The sequence below is a fragment of the Hypanus sabinus genome, chromosome 4, assembly GCF_030144855.1.
Source record: "Hypanus sabinus isolate sHypSab1 chromosome 4, sHypSab1.hap1, whole genome shotgun sequence".
NCBI classification, from domain to species: domain Eukaryota; kingdom Metazoa; phylum Chordata; class Chondrichthyes; order Myliobatiformes; family Dasyatidae; genus Hypanus; species Hypanus sabinus.
In genome coordinates, this window is record NC_082709.1 from 184,432,454 (window position 1) to 184,445,407 (window position 12,954).

The 12,954-nt window shown below is 42.8% G+C and overlaps 2 protein-coding genes across 4 annotated transcripts in view; one reads left to right on the top strand and one right to left on the bottom strand.

Moving 5' to 3' along the window:
• cxadr (CXADR Ig-like cell adhesion molecule) overlaps positions 1-12,954 on the top strand; it is a 104,066-nt gene that overhangs the window by 64,183 nt on the left and 26,929 nt on the right. For both annotated transcript variants that reach the window (XM_059968989.1, XM_059968988.1), the window contains exon 6: positions 12,428-12,566. In XM_059968989.1, coding sequence (XP_059824972.1) covers positions 12,428-12,566 — 139 coding nt within the window. The remainder of the gene's footprint in view (positions 1-12,427; positions 12,567-12,954) is intronic.
• The window catches only part of c4h21orf91 (chromosome 4 C21orf91 homolog), a 137,529-nt gene that overhangs the window by 9,836 nt on the left and 114,739 nt on the right, over positions 1-12,954 (bottom strand). The window lies entirely within an intron of this gene.

Below are 12,954 nucleotides of genomic sequence, written 5' to 3' on the forward strand. Positions count from 1 at the left end.
CCCAGTCTGGCAGTTCTAGTCCTGATACCCCTGTATCTCCTCTCTGATTCATCTTTGAGTGTGAATGAATACCCCACAGTTGACACTGACCCGTGCCAGTTTCCTTAGTAAATACAGACACAAAAAGCCCATTTAAGATCTCCCCCATTTCTTTTGGTTCCATACATAGCCAACCACTCTGATCTCCAAGAGGACCAATTTTATCCCTTACTATCCTTTTGCTCTTAATATACCAGTGGAAGCTCTTTGGATTATCCTTCACCTTGACTGCTTCAGAGCTACTTCATGTCTTCTTTTAGCCCTCCTGATTTATTTCTTGTTTTTTTTGTACTTTTTATACTCCTCAAGTACCTTATTTGCTCCCTGTTTCCTATACATGTCATACATCTCTCTCTTCTTCTTTATCAGTTCCAATATCCCTTGAGATCCAAGGTTCCTTATTCTTATTCACTTTGCCTTTAATCCTGACAGGAACATACAAACTCTGCACTCTCAAAATTTCTCCTTTGAAGGCCTCCCGCTCACCAACAACATCCTTGCCAGAGAACAACCTGTCCCAATCCAGGCTTTTTAGATCCTTTCTCATTTCTTCAAATTTGGTCTTTTTCCAGTTTAGAACCTCAACCCGAGGACCAGATGTTCCTTTATCCATTATTTCTTTAGCTTTTTCAGGGAGGAGAGGTGCTGCTGAACTTGTTGGCCTCGACATTTGCATGTTTGAACAAGGACAGGTTATTTCAGTCTCGGGAGCTTGAAACCAAAGTTTCAAAGCACATTTATTATCGAAGTATGGATGCAGTATACAACTCTTGACATTTTCCTTCCCACAGACAGTCATGAAACAAAGAAAAACCATGGAACCCATTCAGAGAAAGAAGATCAGACCCCCCCAACCCCCATATGCAAAAAATAAATCATGCAAACAGCAAAAAAAAAGAGCAAAAACAACAGAATGTCAAACACCAACCACAAAAGTCATTGAAAGAGTCCAGGCATATTCAGTGTCAGGTCAGCTCAATTCAATCTAGTATGGTGTCATTTGTTCTCTGTACCTGCCCTGATCGAATTTGGCCAAAATAACAACACAAAAGGAGCAGTCAGAAGCACATCATAAGTGTGAACTACAGAGTCCAATCCACAACTACATCAATTAAACAGAGAGAGAAAGAGAACAAACACACTCAGTGCTGTTGATGTAAACAAGAGCATGTGCACCACACACCCCCACCCAATTTCCTGAAGCCAATGACCAGTTCTTTATCGGGTTTTTCTTTCGTAACATTGAGAGAAAGATTGTTGTCATAACACCATGACATGAGGCTCTCTGTTTTCTCATTGTCCTCTGACTCAGGGCAATGATAGTCATGGGAGATTTTAGCATGCAGGTTGATTGGGAAAATCAGGTTGGTAATGGATCTCAAGCGAATGAGTTCGTTGAATGCCTAAGAAATAGTTTTTTAAAGCAGTTTGTTGTTGTATCTACTAGGAGATCAGCTATACTGTATTGGGTGTTATGTAAAGAACTGGAGGCGTTTAGGGAGCTTAAGATGAAAGAACCCTTCGGAACCAGTGATCACAATATGATTGTGTTCAACTTGAAATTTGATAAGGAGAAAGTAAAGTCTGATGTAACAGTATTTTTGTGGAGTAAAGGAAATCACAGTGGCATGAGAGAGGGGTTGGCCACAGTAAATTGGAAGGCGCTACTGGCAGGGATGTCAGCTGAGCAGTGGTGTTCGTTTCTGGGAAAACTGAGGCAGGACAGGTGTATTCCAAAAATGAAGAAACACTCAAATGTCAAAGCTACAAAGTGCTCAAAAAGCTGAAACACCTTAAGGTACATAAGTCACATGGACCAGAGGAACTGCACACTAAAGTTCTGAAAGAGGTAGTGGCAAAGATTGTGGCAGCATTAGAAATGATCTTTCAAAAACCATTGGATTCTGGCATGGTGCCAGAGGACTGGAAAATTACAAATGCCATTCCACCCTTTAAGAAGGAGGAAGGCAGCAAAAGCTGTAATTGTTACATGGTTATATATATGGAAATTTTAGTTTGCCTGACCTCAGTGGTTGGGAAGATATTAGAGTCAATTGTTAAGGATGAGGTGATGGAGTAGTTGGTGACACAGGACAAGATATGACAAAATCAGCATGGTTTCCTTAAGGGAAAATCCTGCCTGACAAACCTGTTGGTATTCTTTGAGGAGACTACAAGTAGGATAGATAAAGGGGATGTAGTGGATGTTGTATATTTGGACTTTCAGAAGGCCTTTGACAAGGTGCCACACATGAGTCTGCTCACCAAGTTAAGAGCCCATGGTATTACAGGAAAGTTACTAACATGGTTAGAGCATTGGCTGATTGGAAGGAGACAGTGAGTGGGAATGAAAGGATCCTTGTCTGGTTGGCTGCCAGTGACCAGTGGTGTTCCGCAGGGGTTAGTGTTGGGACCAATTCTTTATGCTGTATACAACTGATTTAGATGATGAAATTGATGGCTTTGTTGCCAAGTTTACAGATGACACAAAGATTGGTGGAAGGGCAGGTAGTGCTGAGGAAACAGGTAGGCAGCAGAAGCAGAATGAGCAAGAGAGTGGCAAATTACAGACAATGTTGGAAAATGCATGGTAATGCACTTTAGTAGAAATAAATGTGCAGACGACTTTCTAAATGGGGTGAAAATCCAAAACTCTGAGATGCAAAGGGACTAGGGAGTCCTTAAGCAGAACATCCTAAAGGTTAAATTGCAGGTTAAGTCAGTGCTGAGGAAGGCAAATGTCATTTTAGCATTCATTTCAAAAGGATGAAGAATACAAGAGCAGGGATGTGATGCTGAGGCTTTTTAAGGCACGAGTGAGGTCTCAACTTGAGTATTTTGAGCAGTTTTGGGGGCCCCATCTTAGAAAAGGTGCTGGCATTGGAGAGGGTCCAGAGGTGGTTCACAGGGATGATTCTAGGAATGAAAGGGTTATAATACAAGGAACATTTGCTGGCTCTGAGTATGTTCTCACTGGAATTTAGAAGGATGAGGAAAGTTCTCATTGAAACCTTTCGAATGTTGAAAGGTCTAGACAGGGTAGATGTGGAAAAGATAGTGGGAGCGTGTAGGACAAGAGGGCACAGCCTCAGGATAGAGGAGTGTCCATTCAAAACATAGAAACATAGAAAACCTACAGCATATTACAGGCCCTTCGGCCCACAAAGTTGTGCTGAACATGTCCCTACCTTAGGAATTACTAGGCTTACCTATAGCCATCTACTTTACTAAGCTCCATGTACTTATCCAAATGTCTCTTAAAAGATCCTATTGTATCCGCCTCCACCACTTTTGCTGGCAGCCCATTCCACGCACTCACCACTCTCTGTGTAAAAAACTTACCCCTGATATCTCCTCTGTACCTACTCCCCAGTACCTTAAACCTGTGTCCTCATGTGGCAACCATTTCAGCCCTGGGAAAAAGCCTCTGACTATCCCCACGATCAACGCCTCTCAACATCTTACACTCCTCTATCAGGTCACCTCTCATCCTCTGTCACTCCGAGGAGAAAAAGCCGAATTCACTTAACCTATCCTTATAAGACATGCTCACCAATCCAGGCAACATCCTTGTAAATCTCCTTTGTACCCTTTCTATGGCTTCCACATCCTTCCTGTAGTGAGGTGACCAGAACTGAGCACAGTACTCCAAGTGGGATCTGACCATGGTCCTGTATAGTTGCAACAGTACCTCTTGGCTCCTAAATTCAATTCCATGATTGATGAAGGCCAATACACCGTATGCCTTCTTAACCACAGAGTCAACCTGCGCAGCTGCTTTGAGCGTCCTATGGACTCAGACCCCATGATACCTCTGATCCTCCACACTGCCAAGAGTCTTACCATTATATTCTGCCATCAAATTTGACCTACCAAAATGAACCACTTCACACTTATCTGGGTTGAACTCCATTTGCCACTTCTCAGCCCAATTTTGCATCCTATCAATGTCCCGCTGTAACCTCTGACAGCCCTCCACACTATCCACAACACCTCCAACTTTAGTGTCATCAGCAAATTTACTAAGCCATCCCTCCACTTCCTTATCCAGGTCATTTATAAAATTCACAAAGAGTAAGGGTCCCAGAACAGATCCCTGAAGCACTCCACTGGTGACCAACCTCCATGCAGACTATGACCCGTCTACAACCACTCTCTGCTTTCTGTGGGCAAGCCAGTTCTCGATCCAAAAAGCAATGTCCCATTGAATCTCATGCCTCCTTACTTTCTCAATAAGCCTTGCATGGGGTACCTTGTCAAATGCCTTGCTGAAATCCATATATACTACATCTACTGCTCTACCTTCATCAATGTGTTTAGTCACATCCTCAAAAAATTCAATCAGGCTCGTAATGCACGACCTGCCCTTGACAAAGCCGTGCTGACTATTCCTAATCATATTATACCTCTCCAAATACAAAGATGTAGAGAAATTCCTTTAGCCAGAGGGTAGTGAATTTGTGGAGTTTTTTGGCACATCCAGCTGTGGAGGCCAGGTCACTGGGTATAGTTAAGGCAGAGATTGATAGGTTCTTGATTGGACATGGGTACGGGGAGAAGGCTGGGAAATGGGGTTGAGAAGGAGATATGATCTGCCATGATTGAATTGGCAGAGCAGACTCGATGGGCCAAATGGCCTAATTCTGCTCTTGTGTCTTATGGTCTTACGGACTCATCGGTATTGATACTGTTTGTAGGGTTACCATGTCAAAAAAATTAAAGAGCAGAGGCCAGACTAAGAGTGGTCCTCCAGTCCTCCAGTTTTTGGGCATTCAGATCAGAACACGCAACCCTAACAGGCCAAAACATAACGTTATGGGAACAGCAATGAAGAATATCAGTCCCGATGAAGGGTCTCAGCCCTGGGGTTGAATTTGAAGGCAGAATGCAGAGTTAATGGCAGGATTCTTAACTGTGTGGAGAGACAGAGGGATCTTTGTGTTCACATCCTTAGATCCCACAAAATTACAGCAGTAGTTGATAGATAGGGTGGTTAGGGAGTGTTGTCCTTCAGTAGTTGGAGAATTGAGTTCAAGAGTGGCAAGGTAATGTTGGAGCTCAAGTTAGACCACACGGAATATTATATTCAATTCTGGTTGCTGCATTATGGGAAGGATGTGGTAACTTTAAGAGGGGGTGCAGAGGAGATTTACCAGGGGATTGCTTGGATTAGAAGCATGCATTATGAAGATAAGTTAAAGGGGTAGGTGTACAAGATGGTAAGAGGCACATATCAACAGCCTGAGACTTTTCCCAGGGCAGAACTGACTAACATAAGGGGGCATAACTTTTGTGTGTTGAGAGGAAATTATAAGGGTAGGTTTTTTACATAGAGAAGTTGGGATCGTGGAACATGTGACCAAGGATGGTGGTAAAGGCAGATACATTTGAGACATTAATGAGCTCCCCAATCAGATTCCTTCTCCATCCTTGACCTCTCCCACACACCTGGCTTCAGCTATCACCTTCCAGCTAGTCTCCTTCCCCTACACCCCCCGCCCACCCACTGTCACCTTCTTATTCTGATGTCTTTCCCATTCCTGAAGAAGGGTCTCAGCCTGAAATGGCGACTGCTTTTCCGTTTCTATAGATGCTGCCTGACATGCTGAGTGTGAGGTCTTAGATAGACACATGTGTTATGTAACCCAGAAACTATTTAAAAGAAAGACACAGGAGCTGGGAAATAGGTCTACTTCATTTTCCATTAGTGAGGCGTGCACATATGAAGTGGTGGTGTAATGACATATGCCATTCATCCATTACTTACATATAATGAATTATGTAAACAAATAAAGAAGACTTAATCAGACAATATATTTGCAATATCACTCAAATATTACTGAAATATTAGTAAACACTCCTCCCTGCTTAATTATAAATCCCAACTAAATATACAATGCATCTTAATTATACCATATAATGTAATTATCAACCAGACATCCACAGCATATCAAATTTTAAGTTGTCCTATTCAGGCCTGAAGATTTAATAGCTGTGGAGAATCTCTTATTCTTTTGGGATAACATCTTTCCCACAAGGTGTTCACTCTGCTTGGCAGGTGTGCCTTGTGGCTGTGAAACAATCTCAGGTTCTGGGGCCTCCTCCGTGGTGGTTGTAGGAGTTGACTCTGGGACTACAAGAAGTGTTTCTGACAGCTCTGGACTCCTTTCTTCTCCGACAGTTGACTGCTCTCCTCAACTGATCGACGTATCACCTCCAGACGATGTCAGATGCATTTTCCACTGGGTAGGGGAGTGGTCCATCTCTGTCCTTAATCTTTACAAGTACTCACTTTTGATCACTTGTGTAGTCCCTCGTCAAGACTGCTTGTCCAGGAATGAAACATCAAATCTCCTTGTCTGAGGAGCTCTCAGTTTGTCTCAGCTGTTTGTGTTGCATTGGGTTTGAGAAAACCCAAGCACGAGTGCAAGGGGAAACCCAGGAGCAGCATAACTGCTGAGTTGTGGTCTGCGCAGCATTGTTGCGTGCAAGGAGGAAGTTGGCGAGCTTCTGTTTCAGTGTCAGTGGAGTGTGTTCTTGCGCTGGCTACTTCAGACTCTGGAAGAACCTTGCCACCAAGCCATCAGAGCGGTGTAGTACAGTGCAGATGTAATCTGTCCTATTCCATTCATTTCAGGAATAAAATTCACAGTTTGCTCTGCATTGTCACTCACTAACTGTTCTGGAACACCAGTCCTTGAGAAGAGGCTTCCCAACACATCAACACTGTGCAAGGTTGTGATGGAAGCTGCTGGGAACAGTTCTGGTCACGTTGTAGCTGCATCCACTGCTACCAAGACACTTGTGCCTATGAATGGTCTGGCAAAATCCACATGAATGCTCTGCTAGAGCAATGCAGGCCATTCCTAGGGATACGGAGACAGTGATCTTGGCATCCACTGGACATGTTGGAATCCTGAACAGTGCGTACTGAGCTGCTGGATCTGCTGATCTATCCCAGGTCACCAGACAAAGCTTCGTGCCAACGCTTTCATTTTGACCACACCTAGGTACCTGGTGTGTAGCCCCTCCAACACTTCAGCTCGCAGCAAAGGACAAATCCTGTCAAGGGCAAGTTCATCCCAGCACTGGTAAAAATGAGGGAACTGACATTTCTGCTGCACATGCCAGCCTTTTTGGGTTGCCATGTGGACCTGGGACAGTGTGGGGTCTTTTCTGGTTTCTCTTTGGATCACTTCTGCCATAATAGAGGGACTTTCATTTTGTATTTGGGAGAATACATCAAGATGAGTGTCGTTCTGTAAATTTTTCCATAGGTGTCCCCCGCTTTCTGAACACTTGCTTTACGCAACTTTGCTTTTACGAAAGATTTACATGATTACCTGTTTTCGCTAACCGAAAGAGGGTTTTTGCTTTTACAAAAAAAGGCACCCACTTTAAACTTGTGTTTACCCCGAGAAAGACTACCATGACCGTGAAGCCTTGGCAGGGCAGTTGTGTGCACATGCGTGGACATGCCGATTTTTTTCCCAGAAATCGGTTTTGGCTCCATCATCCCCATTCTAGTAAGTGAAACTACACTGTGCATACATTATTTCTACTTTATATAGCTGTGTATTTATCGTATCCTTCCTGCTTTTACTATATGTTAATTTTATTCTAGGTTTTATGTGTTATTTGGTTTGATTTGGTAGGTTATTTTTTGGGTCTGGGAACGCTTAAAAATTTTTCCCATATAAATTAATGGTATTTGCTTCTTCACTTTACGCTATTTTGGCTTACGGACAGTTTCATAGGAACGCTCTACCTTCAGATAGTGAGGGAAACCTGTACCTCCTTTTCCAGATGTAACCCCCTGGGTCGCCTCAGGCTCGCTCAGCTCATTCTGGTCTAGGGGGAGCAGCCTTCAGCCCCGCCAAACTGGGTAATCAGCTGGTGTGGATGCTGTGTGATGTCCCCGCCTCACCCAAAAACAGACCGTACACCATATGCGATTAAATGAGTACAATTTATAAAGGTTACTATAACTAAGTGATTAATAACGATACAGTATATATGAAGAGAAAATTAAAGAAAAGGCGCCAAACTTATCAAAGTCCAAACCACTTCGTGCACAACCGTTGGAGCTCAATTACTGAAGTCTTCTGGCCACCATTCGATCCCCTCCGAACTCCTCGACTCGCAGCTCAGGACCCTCCGAACTCCTCGGACTCTCCAAACAGCTCAGGACCCTCCGAGGGGTCAACCAAGCACATCTAGCTTCATTCCCCCCCCTCTCCTCGGAGAATCTCCCGGCCTCGGACCCCCCTTTGGGGTCTGATCCTCGCCCAGCTTAGAGCATTGCGTCCTCTCTCTCGACCCCCTTGCGCCGATCTGCCCAAAAGCCCGTCAACAAAAGCTTACAGACTCAGAAGAAAGAACATTAATCCCCATTTGGTTTACAAAGGAATACCATTCTCGTTATCAGTAAATTAGCATTCCTGCTAGTTAACAAAAAAGAAGAAACCCTCTTTACACAGAGATAAGTGGGACAATCCCATTCACATTTCCATGATTCATCATATGCTTGAATCTGATCTTGTAATTGTGTCCTCCAAGAAACAAGGGACCCAGGCAGTGATCACAGTATGATTGAGTTCAACTTGAAATTTGACAGGGTGAAAGTAAGAAACAGAGCTCATCTCTGCATTTGTGCTGTTGCTGTTAGTGGAACACCCTTCTGTGGATTGAAAATGGACATTTGTGGCTGATGATCAGTAAAGAGGGGTAAACTCTCTTCCATGCAGGTACTGCATGAAGCATTTACACCCCATACCAGACTCAAGGCCTCTCTGTCAGCCTGTGCGTAATTTTTCTCTGCAGCGGTAAGAGGTCATGATACAAAGGTGTTGAGGCATTCACTTCCCTCACTCATAACTTGTGACATTTCTGCACCATAAGGCAAGGCATCACAGGCAAGCTTCACTGGACAATGTGGATCATAATGCGTGAGTACAATGTCTGACTCACCATTTCCTGTCATTAAAAAGCTACTTCACACCGCTTTGACCAAAGTCTTCCTGATCTTACTGATCTATAGTAATGAGTTCAAGGTGTGAAGCACAGTGGCTGGTTTGGCAGGAACCTGTTATAATAATGGACAAATTCTAAAAAGAACTGCAACTGTGACACATTATTTAGCCTTGAGACATCCACTACCTTCAGCATGCTTATGTAATCTTTGTGCATCAACAGTAAGTGATGCTTGGTTTAAATAATTCACACTTGTTGCATCATGCTCTGAACTCATCATCTTCTCATCTTTTTAATATGATCTTGAGATTTTGGAGAAGTTCCTTGTCATACTTACTAGCAACAATGATGCCATCCAGGTAATAGTGAGTGTCTGGGCAGTCTTGCAGAACCTAGTCCTTTGGCGTCTGCTGGAGTGCAGGTGCAGATGCTACTCCAGAAATAAGCCTAATATAGTGATAACGCCATTTGTGAATGTTTAAGGTGAGAAACACTGGACTATACTTTAATCTCCATGTGTAGCTGGGCCTCTGCTACATCCACTTTGCTGAAGTCTTTCCACCCATAAATATTTGCAAAGATAAACTCTATCCTGAACAGAATGTATTGAGCGAATTCAGTACTGGGTTGATGGCAACCTTAAAATCACCTGACAGACCCATTCTTCTTGGCTGCTGCGACCACTGGCTTTGCCCATGGGCTCACTCAGCCTTGGAAAGAATTTGTTCAGCCTTCATGGAATTCACTGGCTACTTATCGTGGACTGTATAAAGAACTGGATAGGCATTGAAAGACTTGGATGTGGCATTTGCATTTAACACTATTTTATCCTTTGAACCTTTGACTTGGTTAATTTTTCCAATGCCTTTCTTGAGCACTACTGTGGCATCATCCAGTACGTTTCTTAATTTGCTTTCAGCTGACTCAATTGCAGAATACATGACATGCCAATAGTGGAGGAACTCCAATCTGGTTGTAGTTGGCTCAGCCAATCACAGCCCCCCTCGCCCCCAATGCTGGCCCTCCTGTTTGTACCAAATGTGGCTTTTTGGTTGTTGTATTTCATTGTTATGTAAGTCATTCCCATGGGAGTTATATTTTCTCCAATGTAATTCCTTAGTTGGATATCTGCAGTCTTCAGTTCAGTATTTTTGAAATGCCTTTCAATTTCATTTTGTGGAAAGACTGTAACAGCTGAGTCAGTGTCAAATTCTGTTTTTATTAATTTGCAGTTTGCGTCTAGTGTAAGCCATATTCTTGTCTCTTGTTAGCTTTCACACTGTAAATCTCAAGGCTATTCACTCCTGTGTCACTCTCATCATTATCAGATTTTTCATCAACAGCTTTTTGAAACTGCAATTTGACTTTTTATCTTTTTCTCTTCCCTGTGCAGTCCATTTATTTTTGTCTGTCCAGTATGCTGTTAGCATGAGTCCTACTTTGTTGCATTTTCTGCAAGTTTCACCTTTAAATTTGCATTGGTCTTGTGTATGTGAGTGCCTGCCACAAGGGTATCACAATTTGTTTGGCTCTGTTTAGACATTGCAAATTTGTACACGCTCACTTACATTCCCAACTGCAACTCATTTTTTGTCTTTCTCTGTGGTTTTCATTGTTACAGCAATTTCAACTGAGTTGTGCTTCAATTAGGAACCACTTTTGAATGCTTTCTTGTAAGATTCCACAAACTAAGCAATCTCAGTGCATCATTAAGCCTGCCATTGAACTGACAATGCTCAGGCAATCTCCTCAACTCAGTCATGTAAGCTGAAATAGACCCCATTTCCTTTTGATTCCACGTATGAAACCTATGAAACCTAAGATGTTCTGTAATCAACAATAGTTTTGGTTTTAAATGCTCCTGCAGTATGTTCACAATATCAGCAAGGCTCATTTCTGCTGGTTTGGTTAGAGCAGGGGTCGGCAACCCGCGGCTCCGGAGCCGCATGCGACTCTTTGATCTCTGTGCTGCGGCTCCCCGTGGTAAACGTTGCCGACCCCTGGGTTAGAGCAATCAAATTTCTAAGCAAACTGAATGTTTTTCCACCTATTGCATTCAGTAACACTGGCACATGCTCTTCATTAGCTATTTCATTTGTTTCAAAATACTGCTCAATTCATTCAATATACATCATCTAGTTATCTGTTCAAATGTGTCTATCTTTTCGACATTGCCAGCTATTTCTGCTTTTTTAAGATTATTATTATCACCTGGTACTCACTGTTTATGAATGCGTGAATTTGTCCATTTTCTCTCTTTTCTTTTTAACTCAAATCTCTCCCTCCCTCCCTCCGGTCCTCCCATTTTAAATAAAAATGTGCTGTGCTTCAACGAGTAGATAGTTGTCTCGGATTCATTTCAAAATTACCTCATTGCCAGTGTTATGTTTTGTAATGAATCAGAAGAAAAACTTGGTCAGGAAATGGATATACTCAGAATTTCTTTAATGAGGCACTCACATATGATGTGGTAGAATAATGATGATTGTGTTTCACATACATCTTACATATAATCCGTGTTGAATTATGCAAACAACAAAGAATGCTTAATCAAACAATGTATTTACAATATTACTCAAATATTACTGAAATATTAAATACACTACATCATGGATAATTGAAAAATGGGGGGCTATGTAACAAGGAAGAGTTATAGATAGACCATTATTTTGTTACTTATTTATTGAGATAAATGCCGTTCTGGCCCAGCAATCCCCCGATTTAACCTTAGCCTATTCACGGGACGATGTACAATGACCATCAATTAACCTCCCAACTGCTATGTCTTTGACTGTGGGAGGAAACCTGAGCACCTGGAGGAAACTCACGCAGCCACAGGGAGAATGTACAAACTCCTTACAGACAGTGGCAGAAACTGCACTGAGGTCGACACTACTATAAAGCGTTGATATAATTTCTGCAGTACCATGAGCTTAGGGTATGTTAAAAAGTCAGAACAACTTTGTGAGCCAATGGGCCTGCATTGTGCTGTCCTGTTTGGTGTTATACAGTATATTCCTTATTGTAAAATACTATTATAATGTACTGCTGCTGCAGAACAATGAATTTCATGGTATGTCAGTGACAACAGGTTTGATTTCTGAAATTAGTTTAATTATTGTCACATATGCCAAGGTAGACTGAGAAACTTTTGTTTCTCGTGCTATCCGCACAGATCAATTCACTACGTCAGAGCACTGAGGTATTACAGGGGGAAAGCATTAACAGAATGCAGAGTATTGTGCTCCAGCAAGACAAAGCAGTTGACGAGATGGTCACTGGCCTTTTCCCTCCCCGTGGGATTGGGGCAGTGCATTACATGAAAGTGGAAAAACTGGCATCCACTCTGCATATAATACTGACTCTTGTAATATGTAGTAAAAATGGCTCATCGTTACTTCCCTCTCCCATTCAGCCTCAAACAACGGTGGGAAGATAGCGGGAGCCATTATTGGAGTTTTGCTCGCTTTGCTGTTGATTGCCTTTGTCGTCTGGTTCTGCCTTCGGAAGAAGAAGAAGACTACTTATGAGAAGGAGCAGCCTTTCGAAATACGGTAACTGCATACGGGTTTCTCTAATTCCTGGTAATCTTTCCCACCCTCCTTTCTTTCTCCATTCCTCATTCTGGCATCCCTCTTACCCCTTCCTTTCTCCTCCCACGACAATGACCTCCCTCTGATTTCCCTCCTCCTTCACTGATGGCCCGACATTTGTGTCAACCAATGTCCTTTGTCACATGTCCATGTCACTGGTCTTCGAAAGCCTAGGCACCAGCTAACACCCCAAGATACTTGTCCCTAAATCCTAACCTGACACCTAACTTCCGTCTCTAACCCCAAGAACATCCCTAAAAATCTACAACAAACAACTCATTCTGAGCCACTGTCTCAATGGATGCCATAGTACCACCTTGACTGGCAGCCGATTGATAATTATTCCATG